This window comes from Phyllostomus discolor, chromosome 5, assembly GCF_004126475.2.
Source record: "Phyllostomus discolor isolate MPI-MPIP mPhyDis1 chromosome 5, mPhyDis1.pri.v3, whole genome shotgun sequence".
NCBI lineage: Eukaryota > Metazoa > Chordata > Mammalia > Chiroptera > Phyllostomidae > Phyllostomus > Phyllostomus discolor.
The window spans coordinates 134,614,445-134,637,023 of record NC_040907.2 but is presented as its reverse complement, the minus strand read 5'-3'; the positions used below and the strand labels follow the sequence as shown (position 1 = coordinate 134,637,023).

At 40.4% G+C, this 22,579-nt stretch overlaps 1 protein-coding gene across 1 annotated transcript in view; it reads right to left on the bottom strand.

Annotated features, from left to right (window-relative positions):
* Positions 1–22,579, bottom strand: part of ANK3 (ankyrin 3) — a 328,085-nt gene that overhangs the window by 187,778 nt on the left and 117,728 nt on the right. The window contains 2 exon segments of the mRNA XM_036026924.1: positions 20,756–20,854; positions 22,002–22,025. Of these exon segments, the coding sequence (XP_035882817.1) occupies positions 20,756–20,854; positions 22,002–22,025 (123 nt within the window).

Here is a 22,579-nt window from a genome sequence, read left to right as displayed (position 1 = left end):
AAAAGCCACAATGTCAGAAATGAATTCCTTTGACTGGCTCATCAGCAGACTGTACATAGCTGAGGGAAGAATCAGTGAACTGAAGGACATGTCAATAAATGGTCCATATGAAACACAGAGAAAAAGGAAGAGTAGAAAAGAAAGAAGAGGGAGTCCAGGAGCCATGGGACAATATAAAACCGATGATTGGAATCATATAAAAAGAAGAAAGAGAGAATGGAGCAAAAGAAATATGTGAAGAGATAATGGTCAAAAATGACCTCAGAAGAATGAAGAACATCAACCCATATAATCAAGAAACTCAAAGGACAACAATCAAAATAAACAATAAACAAACTCCATGACTAAATATGTCAGCCAAATTGTTCAAAATGAGAAATAAGGAAAAAATCTTGGTAGCCAAAGGAAAAAGGACATATTTCTTGTAGAGAAAAAGATAGTACTGTTATTACAGGAGACTGCTCATGAGAAACTATGAAATTCTAAAAAAAAAAAAGAGATATCTTTACATACTGAAAACAAACAGAACTCAAAAAAGAACTCTATTCTCAGTAAAAATATCTTTAAAAAAAACAAGGAGAAGTAAGAACTTTTAAAGAGAAATAAAAGCTAAGAAAATTCATCAGTAGCAGAGATGCAATACAAAAAAAGGTTAAAGGAAGTTCTCTAGGCAGTTGAAATATGATAGAAGACAGACACTGAGATCTATACAAAGAACTATAGAAATAAAAAATGAAGGTAAATATTAAAGCTAATTGATTGCCTAAAGCAAAAACATTAACAATAAATTGTGGGGTTTATAATATATGCAAAATAAAATGTAAGATGCCAAGTGCACACAGATGATAGAGGAGAATTAGAACTATCCCGTTCTCAGGTTCCCATACTAGGTAAAGTGATACAACATCTGAAGGCAGGCTGTTATAAATGAGTAACACAGGAAACATGATATAGTAAGTAAAAAGTAGGATATGAAAGAACATGAAAACCATGCTCTCATTTTTTGTACATAAGTATATGTATATATACATTCTAAAAGGCTATAAAGATGAATATCGACATAAATGTTAATGATTTATCTCTTGATGGAGATTACAGGTGATGTTTTGCTCTTCATGCTTTTCTAAAAATTTCTTTGTGTATATTTGTACAATGTACGGTGAAACACATATTGCATTTCTTTGTTATTTTTACCTGATTTGCAGTCCATGACCATGACCTCTGTCTCAGTTCACAGCACTAGCATGGTCACGGAGAGGTTTAACCTACCCATTAACTTTCCTAATATTTGAACTTTTAAGGAATCTTTGAAGTCTGGAGATATCTTGAAGATAAATATGTTTTACTAATTTTTTCCATTAATGTAGAAAATAAAGTACAACTAAAGACCTGTACGTTCTATCTATAAAGAAACTTGAATTAAAACTTGGATAAAAACAAAGCCAGCCTGGAGTTTTGAAGCTAAACTGAATTTAGTGAAAACAAACGTGAACAGGGCTCTAAGTTTGTATGTTAGCTTTAAGTGCAATATTTTTTTCTTATATGGAAGATGTAACATCCAATGTAATGTATTACATTAGCATTTTGGAAGTTTTTGTTTTTAACTGATGAGGACCTCTGAATTCATTCAGTGTAGTTTCCTGTTTTATAGATAAGGATGAGACCAGAGAGGTTAAGTGATAGCCTGAAGTCACAGAGCTTGAAGCTTGGCCAAGACCCTGGGGTTCCCCATTCTCAAATGTTGCCCCTTCCACATCACTAAGCTCTTTGGGTTTAGTTAAAAAATCACTGTTTTCAAGTCAGACAAAGAAAGACAAATGGCAGATGATTTCACTTAGTATGGGGAATCTAAAAAACAAAATAAATAGATAAGGAGAACAGAAACAGACTCATAGATACAGAGAATATTTTCAAAGTTGCCAGATGGGAGGAGGGTTGGGAGAGTGGGTGAAAAAGGTAAAGGGATTTAGAAGTACAAATTGGTAGTTACAGAATAGTCATGGGGTTGTGAAGTACAGCATAAGGAATATGGTCAAGAATACTGCAGTAACTGTAAGTGGTGTCAGATGGGTACTAGATTATCAGGGCGATTACTTTGTAAGTTATATAAATATCCAATCAAGGGGTTGTACACCTGCAACTAATATAATTTTTTACATTAACTGTAATAAAAAACAACTATATCTCTAGCTCAATAGCCACTTATTTCATTTAACTTTTTCATTAAACTATTCAATTTAATTATTATTTACTCTAAAAAATTCTTAAAGTGTGAATCTGATTAACCAATCCCTTCCTTCTCCAGTATTTACTTCTCCTCAACCCTTTTTACGAAGATGGTGGATAAAGACAAAAAATCACATATACACATACATTTTCCAAACAACATGAAGATAAACTGGCTCTAGAAATATTGTATGAAACATTAACATGAGTTGGATATTTAGAATTTTGACCAAACAAAATCAAAGTACTCAACAGGTTTAATTCTCTCCAATTTGGGGGGCAATAACCTAATCAAGTACTTAAAACGTGGACCACCGCTGTGTCCCCAAACGTGAGGATTTGTGTCCTCACTACATGTCTCTTTTTCTCCACCTCCACTGCTTACCCATGTTCTTCTGTGTTATTCTCCTATTTGACCTGAAATCATTGGTAAGTTCTAAGAGGGTATTGTTGCAGGTGGCAGTTCTTAGGATGAATGCAAAAGGTGCTGGAGCAGTGTCAGCCCAGCACAGCGCAGCCTATGAAAACTTCAGAAGTCCCACAGATGGGCCAACAGTGACAGAGAGGAAGGGGATGAAGAGGCAGAGCTGTGGCTATGTAACATGTGGTATATAACATGATATATATGATAGAACATGATAGAAACATGTATCATACTTTTAAAAGGAAGCACCTGGGAAAAACAACTACCTTTGTGGAAAGTGGTGAAATTGCTTGCCTATTTTTTCTCTCTTCCCTTTTTTCTGAAAAACCCAGCTGAGAGGGTAGCCAAGTTCCTTTATGAAAAATCACTAAAGCAAGATCATTTCTGCATTCTCATGAAGGCCAATCTGGGCCATTACTACCTTACTTGTAATAAATGGCTACCTTTTTGTTTCATTTAAATATATGAAGGGCAGTGGATTTCTGATGGCCTCTACTCTCATCTTTTCTGTGAAAATGTCTGGGGAGGTTATCGCCAAGTGAAAGAGCACTAGGTGGATGATAGCACTTAAAGTCTTTTATTTTTCAACCTTTATTGTTAGAGAGAGGGAAAGGAGGGATAAAGACAGGAAGAGAAACATCAATGTGAGAAACAGAAACACCGGTGGGTTGCCTCTTGTACATGCAGTGGATTTCTGACCTCCTCTGCTCTCATCTTTTTTCCCCCAACACAACCTTAGCTGCGCACACAATGCTGCTGCCACCAGCAGGCAGGGAGACTGGGACTGAAACTGGTCTTGGGCCTCTTCCCTCAATTACAAACTCCTCCTCCAACTAAGCACCATCGGATGTTCCACACTGGTTTTTGGAGATTACTCATCCAGTGGTTTTCAATATATTCTTTAAATTGAAAAAAAGTGTGATAAAATACATATACGACTTCCACCTTAACAGTTTTTGAGTAAAAACAATTAAGTGTTAAATACATTCACATCGACGTGTAACCAACCTCCAGAAATCTTTCCACCTTGCAGTACTGAAGCGCTATACTCATCAAACGGTTCCCCACCCCTGTCTTCCCCAGGCCGTGACAGCCACCATTCTACTTTCTCTCTCTATGTACTTGACTCTTGGTACCTCCTGCAAATGGAATCAGGGTGTTTGTGTTTTTGTGAATAGCTTAATTTACTCAGCATAATGTCTTCAAGGTTTACTCATATTAGAGCATGTGTCAGAATTTCCTCCCTTTTTAAGGTTGAATAATATTTCATTGTATGAATGCACATACAATTCATTGTATGAATGACCATTTTGGTTCCTCGCTCATCTGTCAACAGCCACTTGGGTTGCTTCCACCCTTTATCTATGGTGAATAATGCTGCCATGAGTGTGGGTTTATAAATATTACTCTGAGACACCACTTTCAATAATTTTTTTGTATATACACCCAGGAGTAGAACTGCAAGATCATATGGTAATTCTACATTTAGTCTTTTGAGTAATCTCCATACTCTTTTCCATAGTGGTGGTACTATTTCTCATTTCTACAAACAGAACACAGGGGTTTCAGTTTCTCCAAATCCTCACCAACAACTGTTCTTTCTTCATTTTTGATAGTGACCAATCTAATGGGTATTCAATATATGCTTTTTAAATATTTTTAGTATACATTTCAAGATTTCCACAACTCCATAAACAATGAGGAATTTATGGTCACTGAAGACTGAAATAGTAAATGCCTTTTTTCAAGAATTTTTCAAAAATTCTGCAAGAATTTTTTAGAAAAAAAGAGTTCTGCTACAAAAAAAAAAAACTTCCCCAAACCCTGAAACTTACTGATTTATACCAATTGAGTTCATTTCATAAGAGACTGGATGTAATTAAAATAAAAAACCAATCCTACCATTTATTAAGCTCTTCCTTTGTGCAAATCCTATGTGACATACATCATCTCTCTTAATCCCCACAACAAGCCAGGAAATAGGCGCTGCCACTCAGATTCAGAGGTGAGCAACGGGAAGCTGGAAAGGGCCACAGGTCCCGTGGCTGGGAAACATCCGCGCTGGAATCTGAACCTAAGTTATCTGGGTCTAAAAGCTGTGCTGGCTCTTTCCAGTGGGTCACATAGGAGAAGATACACACAGAATATGCGTCTCCTCTTAATCTGGGCAAACACTAGCTCTAGTTCTCAAGGAGCATAATCTCTAGACTGAAAATGCTGCTGAACAATTTCCAACCAAAAGGAAACAGCATATCTTAAACCTGATAAACATACTCAGTATCTAAAAGAGTGGCTAGTTCAACTCTGTCAGTTTAAATAAGAAAAGCTGATAGCTTTCGCATTTCATTAAAGGTGTTACTATTGGTGATGATTCAAAAGTAGACTGCTGTCTGTTACAACAAAGAAAGCCCCTCCTAGCTAGAAATATCTGAGTTAGAGACATATAATAATTAAACTGAATGGGGTATTAAACATACAGATACAAAATAATCAATTGCTTTCTATACTTTGCAAAAAGTTGTTTTAAAATGTTTATTTAAAATGAGATAATCAAATATATTTCCTGTAGTATTCTAAAAATGTTATATTAAAAATGTCTACCCCCTTTTTACAACACTTTAAAAAATTCTTAAAAACAAAAATAGTAAGGGGCATTACAATGATACATTTTCTACACACCTACAGCATTTCTGATACATCTGGAACTAAATTCATCTGAGTTGAATATTTTTCTTTCCCCTCCAAAAAGTAAATCACTCCTGTAGGCTTTTGAGATGTCAGTTAATGTGAAACTATTGGTTTCTCAGGTATCCTGCCCTCACTTGGTCTTGGGATAAATTAAACTCTTGCTGAAGTTTCAAACATGTCAAAATGTTTAAACAACATCCTTGAAGTTTCTAAAGAAAGATGGTTTAGAAACACACAAAGTCAGTCTGGTGCAAATTGCCTTGTCTGTGTGCAGCACCCCTGTCCTACAGAGATGAAGATGAGGCTGCTCTTCCAGGGCCCTGAAGACCCCAGCCCCCCACAGGCTAACACCCCATCCTCAGCGTCCATCGGGCACTGCTGCCATCAGGTGATGGTGGCACACTGAGGCAGGGTCAATTGAGTTCAAAGATATCTATGCAAACTCCTGTTCTTCCATTTAACTTTCAGTAAGATCTGGGGCAGATGACGTCTTAGAATCTGTCTGCTCATCTGTAAAAACATCTACTCTTGTGAGTCTCAACTGATACAAAAGTATTTTGTAAGCTCTAACCATGATGTAAATTCAAGATTATATTATGAAGGGGTTATAAACATAAACATGACTGTTAAAACTGAATGAGTGTCAAGATTTCTATGGTTCAACTTCAGACAATTTATATAAATATTTTCATAGCATGGCCTCAATCAATGCTTTTTAGTCAGGCCCGAAGAAGCAGCTGAGGAACTTGGTGGAGACGCAGACTGCAAGGCCCCACCCTGAATGAACTGAATCCAAACCCAGGGTAATGGAGGCTGCTGGCCAGCTGGAGAAAACCGGGTGTGAGGCTCGGACTTGGAGGCTATAGGAAAATGGATTTAATTTTCAAACTCAGAGAAACTTGTTCTTTCTAGAGATGAGCCTGCTTTGTCTTTCTTACCAGAAAAATATATATCGAACCCTTCTGTCATAAGGTCATAAAGTTTCTAAATATCAACAGTCCATTCTAAAACGTGATTAGGATGCAAAATGTAGATCATATAGAGGTAATAAATAGAATGTAGTGAAAATGTGAATGTAGTATATTTTAGAGTGAATTTGGTAATTTGTCAGTTGTTTAGGTTTGTTAATCTTTCAATTAAAATGTTCTTAAATGTGTAATGGGATTTCTCAGTCAGAAAACCCCCTTTAAGATCTTTTGAAAAACATCCTTAATTCATTTTGCGGTTCTGGCGCAGGCAGAGAACGCGCACCAGCTGGTACAAGGGACGCTGCTGTCAGTGCTGGCTTTCCTGGGACGACCCTGGATAGAGTCCAAAGCTCAGTACACATTGCCTCCGATTACCACAGTATGAATTGCACAGTCAAATGCAGTTTATTTCACTTTATTATTTTCATTGTTTTATTTTGCATTATTTACTTTGCCATTTCTTAGCTCAAGCTCTACCACCTCAAAGCTGTGTGGCTTTATACAAGTTGTTTAACTTCTTGTTTCCTAGTATAAAATAGAAATCATACACCTTGCAAGATTGCTGCAAAGAATAAATGAAATAATGTATAGAAAACTGACTACAGTATCTAGTACCTAATTATAAATGAGAGGTATTACCTAAATCTGTTTGAATTTTGTGTTTTTTCCACCTCATAGTTCAAGGTCTCAGTAATAAGGGCTGAAAGGAACCTCAGGGTCTTCTAGCCCAACCACTCTTAAGAGTCACATCATGGGCGGGGTGGGGGGGAGCTCAATGCCTCTGGGGAGGCAGTCTAGACTGAACATGAACTTCTGCAACCTCCCCAAATCCTGGGATATCCCATGTCTCTATCTTTTGGCTGTAAAGAGATGCTCAATCCAGCATGATGCAGTGAGGGCCTGGGCAGCCCTTTGGTTGGGATGCTGTCATTGGCATCATTATTCTAAGGGGAGCAGTGCTCCCCCTTCTCCAGCAGAGAATCAGTGGAACTTGCAGGACTCCTGAGAAGTCACCTCTAAGGGCAGGGAGCATCACACCAGAGTCAGACACAGTTCTCCCTTGTCTGTGGTCCTTTTCCCTATGTAATTGGAGTCTGCCCAGCTCATAGCCAAGCTTCCTCATTTCCCTGCATGTGCATATCATCATGAACCACAAACACTACTGCCATCAACCCATGTCTCCATCTACAGACCTGCGATGACTTGTGACCACAGAGAGCAGAATGGTGGTCACCAGGCGCTGGGGGTACTGGGGGATGTTGTTTCAGGCTACAAACTCACAACTAGTAGATGAGTATGCTTGGAGATCTAATGCACAGCATAGTTATTACTGTTGACACTACTGTATTATAAACTTCAAGTTGCTTAGAGACTAGATCTCAATTGTTCTCAACTGAAAAAAAAAGATAACTGCGTGATGTGATGGTGGTGTTAGGTGACAGTATTGTAGGAATCATACTGCAATATATGAATATATCAAACCAACATGTTGTACACCTCAAACTGACAGAATGTTACATGCCAGTTACATCTCAAAAAAGGAAGAAAACCTGCCATGACTCCCTCCCACCTGCACAATCTAGGACAGTGCCCTCGGTCCAGTGCCAGGGTTGGACTCCCCATTCACGGCCAGTCTCATTTCACTTGTGCAAGGGGCGTCACTCTCCATTCCTTGGAATTGACTCTAATCCCTGAATTTCCATCAATTTAGCTTTTCAATTTTTTTCAACTGTGCTAACTGAACTTGTTTTCTTGGAACCTCCTGCTTTGATTCAGGACAGTCAATGACCATGCATGTGTCCCAAGTTTACTCCTTTGCTAACTTTTGCTTCTGCAACATCCTAACCTCTTCCCTTTGGGTGCCACTTCATTCTTCCTGCATATTCTTCAAACCATTAGAGGAATGGAAGAGCAAGATTTTCTCACGGAAGTACCTGTAGTGCTCAGGAGGAGACCAGGGTGCATCTGAACTGACCCAAACGCACCGTCTGACAACAGTGAGTGTGGACAGGGGCCCTTAGCAGAGGACCTCAGTAGTCCTGGGCTGCTGTTCGCACTCACAGGAGGAAATGAAAATTCTACAACCAAGGAATAATTCTCTTTCGAAATGCATATGAAGAAAGCGAGCTCTGCCAAGTCCTGCCTTAATAGAATGTAACTTCACAGAATTTCAAAAGAATTCAGTTGGGCCATTTAGAAAGGTTCTTAGAGCAACAGTTCTAGAGCAGCACTGCAGGAAGCAGAGCACATACTGAAGGAGGAAAAGTGATGCAGAGAGACATACGCACCTTCTAATTTTTATGATTTCTTTATTGGCATCCTGTCTCAAACAATGCCACATTAATGGTTTCTTGAAGGCTGACCTGCTCGTGTTGACAAACACTACTGCAAACAATGTAACTGCAACATTCTGGGAAGCAGCATTTATAACGAGTTCCGGAACTACTCTAGAGAGCTGCCGTGGTGCCACCTGCTTCACATGTCATGCTTTATAGATGCATGTGTTTTATAATGATGGGTCCTCTCTGGCATGAAAGCAGTAACAACTACCACACGCACGGCTATGGCCCTTGCCCATGTGTTATGGGTCAAGCACTGTGCAAAGCAATTTATATAGGTTATTTCATCCAGTCATCGCAATGACTATGTACCAGGTACTATTATTGGGCCCATTTTATGGGTGATAATGCTGAAGCATTAAAAAGCACACAAAGTGAGCTGCAGGGCCAGCGTGGGACTCCAGTGCTCTGTTGGCGGTGCCGTTTACTCTGACACTGTGCTATATCCACTCTCTGCTGTGGAAGGGAAGCCCAAGGCTCCTCCGCTGCTGTCAGACAAGGGGGCTGGGCAGAGAGGAGGGGCTTGTGGTGACTGAGATCTCTTTCCACCCACTGTTAGAAAAATTGCAGGCCACGTGATAAAGGGACTTGTCCTAGACCTCGTCAGTGACTGATGACACAGCAGGTCGAGCCAGGTCCAGCAAGTGTCTGAGGGCTCCTCCCCTCACTCCATGCTGCTGTGACTTAGACACTTCACCTCTTTGGGTGAGGGCCAACACTGACCCCCTAACACACAGCCAGGTGCTCAGGAGTTCAAATGAGCTTATAGGTTTAAGACGACGATGTCCCTTTAAGATTATATAAGATTTTCTTCTTTGAGCTGGCATTCAGGGAATGAATTGCAAAAGGCAGGAATGAGAGTGCATGGCAAGCTTAGAGCAAGTTCTCTATAAAAGGTATATCCCCCACCACTCTGCCCTCCACTTCCTGGTTTGTTCCTCCTGAGATGTTATTGTCACTATGGTAACGAGAATATGGTTAATGCAGTAGCCTTGTAACTACTTTCCCATAACTCACATTCCTTGGCTAAGGCTCTCAAATCCCTGTTTTCGTTCTGAAGGGGGATTATATAACCCATTTTAATGACTGTCTTTGTCTTTAATGCTGTTGAGCCTTATACAAGGAGATAAACCTATATTCAGAAATTTGTGTCAATTACAATGAGTGTATTTATGTGTATATTTGGTCTTTTTAAGGACAGGTATCAAAATGTTAAAGAGAATATAACAGGACTGTTGTGGGTGGGTTTTATTTTCTTTCTTTTGCTTTACTGTATTTTATTTAAAAATGAATTATATAATGAGGGGAAAACATATTTAAAAATATATTTGCAGTGTCACCACCATACAAAGCTAAGTAGAGTCTCCGGAGGGCCTGCACCATTATAAAAGCTTTACAGAGCTCAGCCACACTTGTTCAGAAGAGAACCACAGCCCTGCAGCTGATGTCCTTTCTAGCACCCCCTGGTGGTGGCCTTGACCGGGTCTGGACAGCCCACATCAGAAGCCCTACTTAAAACACCCTCAAGTGATCAAAGCTTGTTTGCAGCCCTTGGTAATTAGCCCTTTGTTCTCGGCTTGTCTTCCAGGGTCATGTACACTGCCCAAAACAAGTCTCCCAGTGTTCAAACAAACGTGCCCCTCAGCATCTGACATTCAATACTTGGGCTTGGTGCCCTGATCTAACATTCCTCTGTTAGAATCCTGTGGATTTCCTTTCTCCCTTAGTGAATTAGTCTGGGAAGCAGTTCCCTAATGCCAGGTAAGGTTCAGCCTGAAATTCTGATAGGCTAAGAACAGGACCCTGGCCTAAGGAAAGCAGGTTTAAATAGGTGCTGGGGTGCCCAGGAGTAGATAAGGAAGGCTGGAAGTTATTTCTTCATTCATTCTTGAATTCCCCATGCTAGGTGCTGGGAATCCAAAGTATGTAATAATACATACAGGCCTGTCCTCGAAGAATTTGAAGTCTTGTAAATAAGGGGAGGAACACATTATGGAAGGTATATTTTATTACACCTCCACTTCACTCATAAGATTGTTGAGATAATACATACAAAATGCTTAAGAAACAAGCAGTGACTTAGTAACTATGATGGCAGTTCCCCCCCAAACCCCTGGAACTGTCTTTAGGAGGGTGGGGCCCTTATAAGTACAGGCTTCCCCCACTAGGTGAGTGTTCTAGGAACCCATCTGCATCAGTATACCAGCTGGTGTTGCTGTGAGAGGCTGCGTTTGGCTTCAGTGAATTTTTTGAAGACTCTTTCAGTGCATTTGCCCATTTCATAATGAGTGATTTACAAGCGCACCTGCCCACACAATGCTGAGAGTTCAGCAGTTTTTGACCAAAAATGTCATGACCGCATTGTCCCACCCTCCCTATTCAATTGATCTTGCCATGAGTGATTTTTTTTTTTTGTTTCCCCAGATGAAAAAAGTCCTTAAAGGGGAATGTTTTGCCCGATGTGGAAGAAGTGAAACAAAAGCCAGCAGAAGCACTAAAAGGCAGCAAATTAATGAATTCAGAAACTTTTCTGAGCAGAGGAAAAAGCATTTTGATTTGTGTGTTGCATCAAGTGGAAGGTAATTTGAAGGTGACTGAAGTTTCAATGTGTAAGAAGACACAATTTTTTAGAAATAAATTCTGTTTTGGGGGGGTCCCCCCTCATTTTATAACTACTTTATATCATTATTACTGTAAATTCCACCTGTGGAAGAAAATGCACATCTACTGAGCACTTATGTAACCGTCAGTGTCCTTGATGTTCGTGTTTGGAGCCCTCTGGCTGAATGGAATGCAGTGGAAAATTCCAGTGGCTCTGTTTGTATGTCCAAAGCACTACTTCGTGAAAGGCAGATAAAGGCCTGGCAGGCAGCACAAACAAAGGTCATGCCTTTCTATGTAGCCCAGCAAAGAATGGTTCTTTGGGAAAAAAATGTCCACCTAACCCTAACCCCCAAAAAACTAAGTGGCAAGAAACATGTTCTCTGTTGTTGAGTTCTTCACTGGAAGACTGAAGTTCATGTTCAATAAAGCCATGATCACAGAGTCAGGAACAAGGTGAGCACTTGGGAAGAGGACATTTACCAGGTGGGAAACTGGAGAGAGGATGAATAAGGATCTCAGCCTTCAAGGGGCTTAAAACACAAATAGAATGTGTAAGGCAAAAAGACCCATGTAAATAAAACTGAATTTAATGCTGAAGGTTAGAGAGGAAGTATAGGGTGTGACGAACACATATAGCATGGTGATGGGGTAGTGATGTATTTTAGGGAGTTCAGAGGAAGCATCTTTGAGGAATAGGATACTAGCACCCTTCACACAGATGAAAAGCTAAGATTCATAGATGTTAAGTAACCACGTGGCACAATCTCTGGTAACTAGAGTCCTCATTCGAGATCTATCTCAATTTTTGATATTTCCGAATTCTCCCTAGCATGCTTTGGGGAGAAATGACTATTTCACAGTTTTCAGTAGTGATTTTTATTCCTGTTTGGAAGAGAATTTCCATTCTATTGTTCCTTTTGGTGGTCATGGTGGTGGCGGCAGTTTTTGGTTACCTAATGGGAAAGGCAAAAATCTTCCTTTGGAGCCAAAAGGGGCAAGTCTAATAGGAGTAAAATTTCTTTGCCTAACTATTCAAAGGGTCATTTTCCTTGGGGCATGATTTGCCTGCACTGATAATGGTGGCATCTAAGGGAAGGAGGGCCTCAGGCTGATCGCACCCCCACTTTGTTCAGAACTTTCTGTGATGATGGGAACGTTAATATACTGTGTTCATGCAGTAGCCACTAGTCACATGTGACTGCTGAGCACCTATAATGTGGTTCTGGAGAATGAGAAGCAGAATTTTAAACCAAACAAATTTAAATTAAAGTTAGTACCCGCTAGTTGGGTACTGTATGAAGACTGCCTAGGTGTAGAGGAAACAGGGTTTCCCACTGGGCCCTGAAACTAGGTTAAGGGGGTTGGACTCTGGCTAAGAGAGACAGGATAAAAGGGGCTTCCACTGATGGAGAGTGAGACTGACTTGGCAACACTGTGGCCTTTTGGTGATCTGGAGGCTGGTACCCAGAGACACCCTGAAGAAGGGCTTGTAGCCTTTGGACTTGGGGGACAATGTGGCCCTGAACCAGTCCATCAGCTTTGCCCTTCTGCTTTAAACTCTCATTGTCAACCCCTAAGAGTTTGGAAAAGTCCCTTTGGCATTAGAGCCTAGATTAGTCTTGCTTTGGGGCATTAAGGGAGAGAATCTTTGGAGACTAAACAAATTAGTAGAGTAAGGACAGCAGGCCACTCAAGTCTGAACCTCTTCTTTTGGTCTATCTCAGAATAGCTCATTTGCTAGTTTGAATTTAATTTTAGAAAGAAATCTCCACATATTGTCTATCCATGGACACTGTTTTGCTCATGCATATGCTGAACTGTGGTGGTCTCATATTTGGGCAGAAAATAAGCCTGACATTTTTAGTTTTTCACCAACAGGCTAATAGTTCCACCATCTAAAAACACTGCTCTCACTTTTTTTTTTTTTAAAGATTTTATTTATGTATTTTTAGAGAGGGAAGGGAGGGAGATAGAGAGAGAGAGAAACATCAATGTGCGGTTGCTGGAGCTCATGGCCTGCAACCCAGGTATGTACCCTGACTGGGAATTGAACCTGCGACACTTTGGTTTGCAGCTCGTGCTCAATCCACTGAGCTACGCCAGCCAGGGCTTGCTCTCACTTTAACAAAAATTAAATTACTATTTATTAGGTAAACTTTTGTATGATGTAATTGAAATTTTAAAAAAATTCTCACCTAAAGACATGCTTATTGATTTTAGAGAAAGGGGAAGAGAGGGAGAAAAACATTGATGTGAGAGAGAAAGTTTGATGGGTTGCCTTTGGTAGGTGCCCTGTCCTGGAATCAAACCTGTGACCTTTCAGTTTATGGGATGACACTCCAAACAACTGAGTTACACTGGCCAGGACTTAATTGAATTCTGAATGTGGCCCAGCACCTGCCAAAGTCTCATTCATCAAGACATCTGATATTTGAGAAAGTCAGTCCAATGGACATGTTAACCAGCTGTTGATTTGTGATGCACATGCTAAGATCTATTGCACACAATTGAAACATCATAAAGTTAAGTACCTGTGTTAGTGGCATAATTAGCTAGTTATTAATAAACAGAAGAAAGCAAAGAGAAATTGGACACTGGGCCTGTTTGCTTCACCAGGAAGCTACAGCTTTTCACACACTAGGGTACTACAACATCCTGCTCCAAGGGAATTGACCCTCTTCCCTCCCCCTCCAATACTAGATTGCTGGGGAAGCAGGGGAAGGTAGACACGGGCACAATAGGTGTGGTGAAGGTACTTGACCATAGAGACCTGTCAGCTGAGCCTGGGAACAATGTGTAGAGAGTGGACTCATAAGAAACTTGCAAAAGTTTGGAAAATTGACTGGTTATTTTGAAAAAGTTCCTGGTTAAACCACAGGGGAAACAAAGAGCTCTCTCTCTCTTGCTTGTGACCCACACTCGCCCCATGCACTCATGCATCCCCTCTTCATAAGCATGGGTCCTTAGCAGCCACATGGCTGATGGCCATGTGGACTCCACATGCAGACTCCGGGCGGGAGCCTGAAAACCTCAGCACAGCGATGACTGCAGCCGGGAACACGAGCTAAACTAGCTGGATGCTGGACGGGACTAAGCTTTGACATGGCAGAGGACCTCTGGACATCGACTCCAGTTCTGGCCCTGATTTTTCCAGAAATGAGACACTGGAGTGGCATCCTTTTGATTTTGCTTCCCAAATAAATCTTATACTAGATCTCATCCTCTTTTGTGGGTCTCTGAAAATGCTTCTTCTCATGACACCGCAGGAAGCCCTTTTCCATCGGCAACACCTGGGTCATTCTCTCAGCCTCCCTCAGCAAGGTGGCTTTACAGGTAGAGATTCAGCATCAACAGGCAGTATAGGGCAGTGGGAACTGAACATTTTGAAGTGCAGGGATTAAAGATTTTGTCACCTATGTAACCACTGTTCTTAAGAGAAGAATTCACATGATAAAAGTCATATTTGAGTTATTTCACACACACAAAATTGTCTTTGTAGGTAACTAAGGTTTCCTTTGCTAAACAAACAAACGAACAAAAATGATGAAATGATAGATCCCTTTCCATTACATATATCAAAGCCCCTTAGACCTAACTTCACTCTGTAGTTGTATTCACTGGTTTATTGCAGTGATGGTAACATTTACTTTACTAGTAAAAAGTAAATGCTGGTAACATTTACTTTTTTGGTTTCATTCTAACATGTTCTACTTTCTATATTTTCACCCATAAACTACCTGAAGTTCTTTTAGAAACAAAGGAGGTATAGCACTCAAGCACATAAATTCCTAATCTTTTGAGATCAAAACCAAAAAATACTAAATAACAAGAGCAATAGAAGGATTTTTTATTCAATTATCTTCCCCAAATGGGAAGGTGAATAATACATTACAAAGGAAAGGTCAATGACAAGAGGGAAGATTATGTTAGGTGGTCCATTACATTTGATGAAAAACTCTTAGCCAGCAAAGTATCAATCTGTCTTCCTCAATCAGTAAAAGAGACTTTGCAGGCATCCACATAATACAATTTAGCTTTTGGTTATTCCAGTGCATAACCGCTCCTTACTGGAATGATGGTCAGTAGCAGCTCTGGTGTGCCTTGTTTACCTTCTTTCCCCCAAGAGAGTTAGAATGATTTGCTAAGAGAGCAAGGGTCATGCATAAATTCAGACAGTGACAACGCCATCTCAGCAGACTCAATTCAAAGGGTGCAGAATGCTGACGCTGCACTGCAGCATTCAGCAGCTACTCCATTAACTCCACACAGTGGACCCGTGAGGCTGAACGGGTCTTCACGGTTAATCCAGAAGGAAATATTTAAGGTGTCAGACAGGATACCTTACATACACAGAGCAACATTATGATGCAAAAATCAACACTGACATCATAACACTAATCTAAGCAAAGGTGGTAATAAAACAGGTCAGTATGGCACTAATCAGACACCATAATTGCTATGCTGGGGTACACTTTCTCCACTGGCTAGGATCTGCTTTATTGCTACATAAATTAGCTAGTCCTATGAAGTAGCATAGAAAGCAATCCATTTACTGTGGGTTCCCGTTAGTGATACTGTGTTTATTTCTCCTTGTATCTGCTTTGGAAATGGATGCAGGAAATGATTTCAGAAGTGGTGGCTTTGCCCCAATTCCCCAGGCCTCTTTGATAGAAGGTAGCCTGACTCCTAGGTCACACCGTCCATCCACAAAGAACTACAAGATGGTATCTGCTCTTCTTCAATGACCTGTGACCTCCAGGAAACAGAAAACACAGCTCTATCACAAAGGCTGCTGTTGTTGTTTGATTCATCTCTAACCATGTGATCAGTATCTCTATCTAAGCCTGGTTCCTGAAGAATATGACTGATAATTATGATCTGCAGCTAGTTCTTAGCAACTGTAGCCTACTGGTTCCATTGTTCTGACATGGTAAAATCGAGTATCTGTGTTCAGGGCATCTTACTTTTTCACTCAATATTTCTGTTACATTCCTGAGGGCTGTGACCTGGAAAAATTCCACTGAAGTTGGGGAAGGAGAGGCATCTGTAGTGCAAAAGTATAGATGCTGAATTATCATGAAATAGAATTAGTAGAGATTTGGAACCAAAATGGGTTTCTCGCAACTAGCAGTTGCCTCAATTTAAGTTCTTCACGAAGACCAGTTCTTCTCTGACAACCTAAATGCAAGTCATCCATCACTAACTGCAGAGGGCAGCATAGCGCAGGCAGCCTGTAAGGTCATAATCAAATTCTACCACAGCCTTCAGCTCAGAATGCTATTAGGCCTCATTAATTAGGAATGACTGGAGCGAATTCTTCCCAAACCAGTAGCAAGTCTGAATTTTAACATATTTTAAACAAAAACACAATGTGATTATTTTAAATCTTACGTGGTAACTCAGGCAAAATTAACGACATTTGTCTGAGGTCTCCATTGACGTTTAGTCAATAAATCAGCAGCACTTGTAATTACCACATCATTGTTTTAATGTGAATGGATGCTTTGGAACTGCTTGGAGTCTGAAAATACTGTAAGTTGCTTCCTTAAATCACTTACACATTGTCCCAGTCTCTTTCTTTTCAGTAGCACCGGGAAATGTCTGAACAGTGGCACAAAGACAGAGTTCAGCCACCACCCTGACATGAATTTCTCAAATGTCCTAATTAGAAGATGTGGCTAAATTAGGTTCTCCTTGTACTGTGAATTACAGAAATAAAACCAGAACAATACATCTGAAAGACAAGAACTTCCATTTAAATTTACTGACATGCCTGGTTTATACCTGACCTAAAGAAGTGCTAACTTTGTCCTTCAGAATGTCAGACAAGGCCCCAGGCCTGCCCTGTCACCGAATTGTGAGGATGTAATAAGGAAGCAGGAAGAACAGAGCTCTGGAGTGACATGAGCTGACCGGCACTCCTGAGTCACTTGCTCCATAAAGGCTTTCAGCAAGCTGATGATGACAGGGTAGGAAATAGCTTCTATATTAGTGCAATCTGAGCTCTTATTACTTTTATAGGACTAATGAATTAGAAGAAGAAAAAGGAAAATGAACCCTTCAAGTTACGGAGGAGAGGCAAAATACTGGAATGGTTAAGTGTTTTGGACTGAAGTCCTGCCTTTGTAATTTGCTAACTGTCATCCTGGACTAGCTACTTCTTACCTCTAAGTCTTGGTTTCTTCTTTTGTAACAGAGGGGTAAATAACACTTTCCTGGATATAGGGATAAATAAAACAAAAATGATTAGCCTGGCATGTGCCACCCAGTAGCCCCTTCCAAGATGGTATTAATTTTATTGCTGTTGCTACTGTTAGTAGAAGTATTATTCCCTATATCCCTATGTGGTCTAGTCCAATTTCTCCTCTAACAAGTGAGCTTTCTGCAAAAATAATCCTTTAAATGCTATGTTCAAAATCAGTACTGCTGCTGCTGCTGACAATAATGATATACCACCGGTCAAGATGGAGGCACAGGTAAACCAGCTCACCTCCTCGCACAACCACAGCAAAAGTTGCAACTAAATTACAAAACAATTATCACCCAAAATCATCAGAAAATTGAGCTGTAGGGAAACCTGACAACCAAAAAATTAAAGAAGTCACATCAATCCAGAAGGGTAGGGGGAATGGAGACAAGGAGACACAGAATAAGCAGTCCCACACTCACATGTGGTAGATAAAAATCGAGAGGGAAACCTCAAGAGTGAGGGATCCCTGCCCACACCAGACCACCCAGCCCAGGTTCCACTGTCAGGAAGTAAGTCCCCCTAACATCTGGCTGTAAAAATCAGTGGGGTTTGGGGCAGTGGAAGAAACTGATTCTCAGGCATCTCCACTTAAATGGCCTGTAGTGGTCTTAAGACTTAGGCAGAATCACTCCCTCTGGGCTCCAGCACCGGGACAGTGGCTGGAAGGACACCAGTGGCATACGGGAAGAAACTGAACTGTCTGCCTTGAGGGCAAGTGCCAGGGGACAGCTTCCTCCCAGATAAAACTCCAGAGGCCAGAGAGCACACATTGTCCTTTTTCTGAGCCCTCCCCTACACAGAGCTACAGAGCGATGACACCATGTCTGAGACTCCATCAACCTGTTTCACATGGGTTGCCCTGCCTGGTGATTACCTAAGGCTCCATCCACCCCATCCAATTTATGGGTGTGCTCTTCTGCAACAGGCCATGCTACTAAGACAGGGAGTCAAAGCAGCTCTATTTAATATATACAAACAAACACAGGGAGACTACCAAAATGAGGAGACAGAAATATGGCCCATTGATAGAACAAACTCCAGGAAAACAACTAAAAATGGAGATAAGCAATCTATCAGATGCAGAGTTCAAAACACTGGTTATAAGGATATTCAAGGAACTCACTGGGTACTTCCACAGCATAAAAAAAAAGCCCCGGGCAGAAATGAAGTTTACACTAAGTGAAATAAAGAAAATTTCACAGGAATCAACAGCAGAGTGCATAAAGCCAACAATCAAATCAATGATTTGAAACATATGGAAGAAAAAACATTCAATTAGAACAACAAAAAGAAAAAAGAATCCAAAAAATCGAAGATAGTGTAAGGAGTCTCTGGGACAACTTCAAAGGTATGAACATTTGCATCACAGGGGTGCCAGATGGAGAAGAGAGCAAGAAATTGAAGACTTATTTGAAAAAATAATGAAAGAAAACACCTTTAATTTGGTGAAGAAAATAGATATACACATCCAGGAAGCATAGAGAGTCCCAAACAAGTTGGACACAAAGAGGGACACACCAAGACACATCATAATTAAAATGCAAAAGGTTAAAGATAAAGAGAGAATCTTAAAAGCAGCAAGAGAAAAGCAGATGAATTACCTACGAAAAAGTTCCCATAAGACTATTAGCTGATTTCTCAAAAGAAACTTTGCAGGCTAAAAGGGACTGGCAAGAAGTATTCAAAGTGATGAAAGGAAAGGATCTACAACCTAGATTACCCAGCAAAGCTATCATTTGGAATTGAAGGGCAGATAAAGTGTTTTCCAGATAAGGTAAAGTTAAAGAAGTTCATCATTACCAAGCCCTTATTATAAGAAATGTTAAATTATATAAGAAAAAGATCAAAACTATGAACATTAAAATGGTAACAAATTCAAAACTATCAACAACTGAATCTAAAAAAGTAAACTGAGCAAACAAACAGAACAGAAACAGGATAATAAATGTGGAGATCATTTGGATGGTTACCAGTTGGGAGGTGGAAGAGGTAGCATAGGGAAAAAGGCACAGGGGTTATGAAGTACAAATTAGCAGGAACAGAATAGACAGGGGGAGGTTAAGAATAGTATAGGAAATGGAGAAGCCAAAGAACTTACATATGACCCATGGACATGAACTAAGGTGGGGGATTGCTGGAGGGAGTTGAAGTACTGAATAGAGGGGGGCAAAGGGAGAAAATTGGGACAACTGCAAGGGCAATAATCAATAAAATATATTAAAAAATAATGATATGTCAGCCCTGGCTGGCGTAGCTCAGTGGATTGAGCACCGGCTGCGAACCAAAGTGTCGCAGGTTCGATTCCCAGTCAGGGTACATGCCTGGGTTGCAGGCCATAACCCCCAGCAACTGCATATTGATGTTTCTCTCTCTCTCTCTCTTTCTCCCTTCCCTCTCTAAAAATAACTAAATAAAATCTTAAAAAAAAAATAATGATATGTCAGACACTGCCAAGTGCTTTACATACACTCTTTTTAATTCGCACGGTGACCCACTGGGGGAGCAATAATATTATTATATTGTTACTTAATATCATAATGCATATTATTTTATGTTATAAATGAGGAAACTGGTGAACACAGAAAAAAAAGTTGAAGCCAAAATTTGAGCCCAGGGAGACTAAATCCCAGGTCCATACTTTAGCCACTGCTCCAATCTGCTTCCTTCTTCATTTCTACATCTGAAGATGATGTTTCTCATGACCAAGCCTAGCACGAAACCGATTTCCCCATTCAGAACAGTATTACTCTGGCCAAATGTCCACATTGCTGTCCAGTGATACATAAGATCTTAATTCCTTTCTCCATGAATATGAGCTTCCTCAGGTTACAAAATCTTGTTACTCATGCAAGTTTGTCGGGGATAGAAGATAAAAGCAAAAGATGGTTTTTATTATTTGGGTATTGAAGTTCAGGCCCCATCCAGATATTCTAGCACATTTCCACCTGTAAGGTCAAGATCGTGATATCTAGAGCCCTGGCGGCTGCCCCTAGACCGAATTCTAATAGTCTCAGAAATTTCAACTTGGGGAAATGTTTGTGGTTTCCAGTTACTATTGCTTGAATTACATCTTCTATATATTCACATATATGTATATTATCCTCCACCCCCATCTTGCTTTACTTTTCCTACTAGGAAATAGGCACATCTGATTAAAAGCAAGGCAATGTATCTCAAGCTCCTTCCCATGTTGGGAAAGGAAGGTTAAGAGTTATTTCAAATGCTTTAAAGGCATGTCACATTGTAGTGCTCTTACCCTTGCAGTGAAGTCCACAGCAGCCGCTCGGTTCAACAGCAACGTGGCTACATTGATATTTCCATAGTGAGCAGCTATGTGGAGCGGAGTGAAGCCACTCTGTAAAGAAAACACAGCAGACGTTCAATTGATTCCTGATGGCCCCTGCTTTGACATGTTAATACCAGCACCCTGCCCAAATAAAAAATGAGGAAGCAAAATATGCTGAGGACCACATTCCATTCTGTACTAGGTTTCTTTCAGTTAGTGCCAATTGCTCATAGGGTTGCAAATAAATGCCAAAGTCACAGGCAGAGGAATAGCCAGGAAGGAACCAAGGGTGGAGATTGAGCGATTTTAGTAACCCAGTAAGCAGTACATAGAGAAGCCAACATTTCTAAACGTTAAAATAGGGATGACAAGAACAATCTTTAGAGCTCATATAAAGTTCAATTAGTACCAACTGTTTAATTATTGATGATAGAACTGTCCATTGATGCTCTTTGCCAAAATCCAATTAGCTTTATATATGCAATATAAGGTTGAATTATAATGATAAGAGCAATTTGGGGGAAGAGGTACACAACAAGCAGATGATTGCATTCTATAAAGAATCCACAAGTTGGTCTCTGTATTAGCAAATGCCTATTCCATAACACATTTTTTTTCTGGATTATTTATACCAAGTCATTTTACTTCCTTACAAATGCTGAAACATGCAGTGATTCACTTAGTCCCCAAAGATTGAAACCTTAAAGGAAGTAGATGCATTTCTAAATTGTTAGCAAGCTTTGTAGCCATGCTAGCTATCTTACTGACTCCTGTGGAAGGGTGGATCATATCCGTACCATTCTGAGGGCAATTTGATTTTGCTGACACCACTGAGGGTAAGTGTCATGCAGAACTCTACAGAATCAGTCCTAGAAGAGTAGAATGACAGGGTTGTCTGCAGCTTTAGGTAGAGCTGACAAGCATCTAACGTGTTGGAACTCTCCGTTCCACACACCGCTATGGCAATACCCTTAAGTTTCAAGGATTCCTCATTCTTCCTTACAAAGACTGGGTTCAGCTGCAGAAAGCCCTGGTAATCAAACTACTATCTTCTCTGGCACATGCTACTTTGGGGTGGGGTTAGAAAGCAGGTATCTAGCCTACAGAAGGCAATGCAAAGAAGGAGGAAAAGAAATGAGGCTGCAGCACTAAGGAATGGGAAAATGATGATGCAGATATAGGTTATATGTACACATGTATAGATATATATATGTACCTCTGTTGTTCTATTCACCACCATCTAGGTTAACACATTTGGAAGCAAAGAGGAGGAAAAAATGAACGGTTAGTTCACTATCGGTGATATGGGTTGCTCAAAGCTCATGGCAGCTAAGTGAAGAGGATGGAAGCTATGATGGAGGGACAATAGGCACAGAAAGAAAGCTAGACTGAATGAAGGGCTACACAATGAACTACTCCAAATGCCACATTTCCTTCACAGAGTTTCTCCAGTAACACATGGCAGGACACTGGGAATTTTTGGCTGGGACTCTGTCTGCTGCTGTGCTCGCCACAGCTGGCCAATACTCAGTGCATTGCCTGTCATCTAGATATCAACTAAAAGGTGATTTGCACACACTGTTGTTAGCATTATGTAGTTTTTCACCCTGATATTTGAGCTGAAGTGTTAAATACATTACAAATATATTGGAAGGAAGGAGACTATCTGGCTCATATCAATCAATACAGAGGTGGCCTCCCTGTTAGCATGCATAGGGCAGCATCCACAGTTACTTCCTGGCTTTATAGGCTAGGGGGGACATGCTTCGATTGGCTGGCTTGGACTCACAGTGT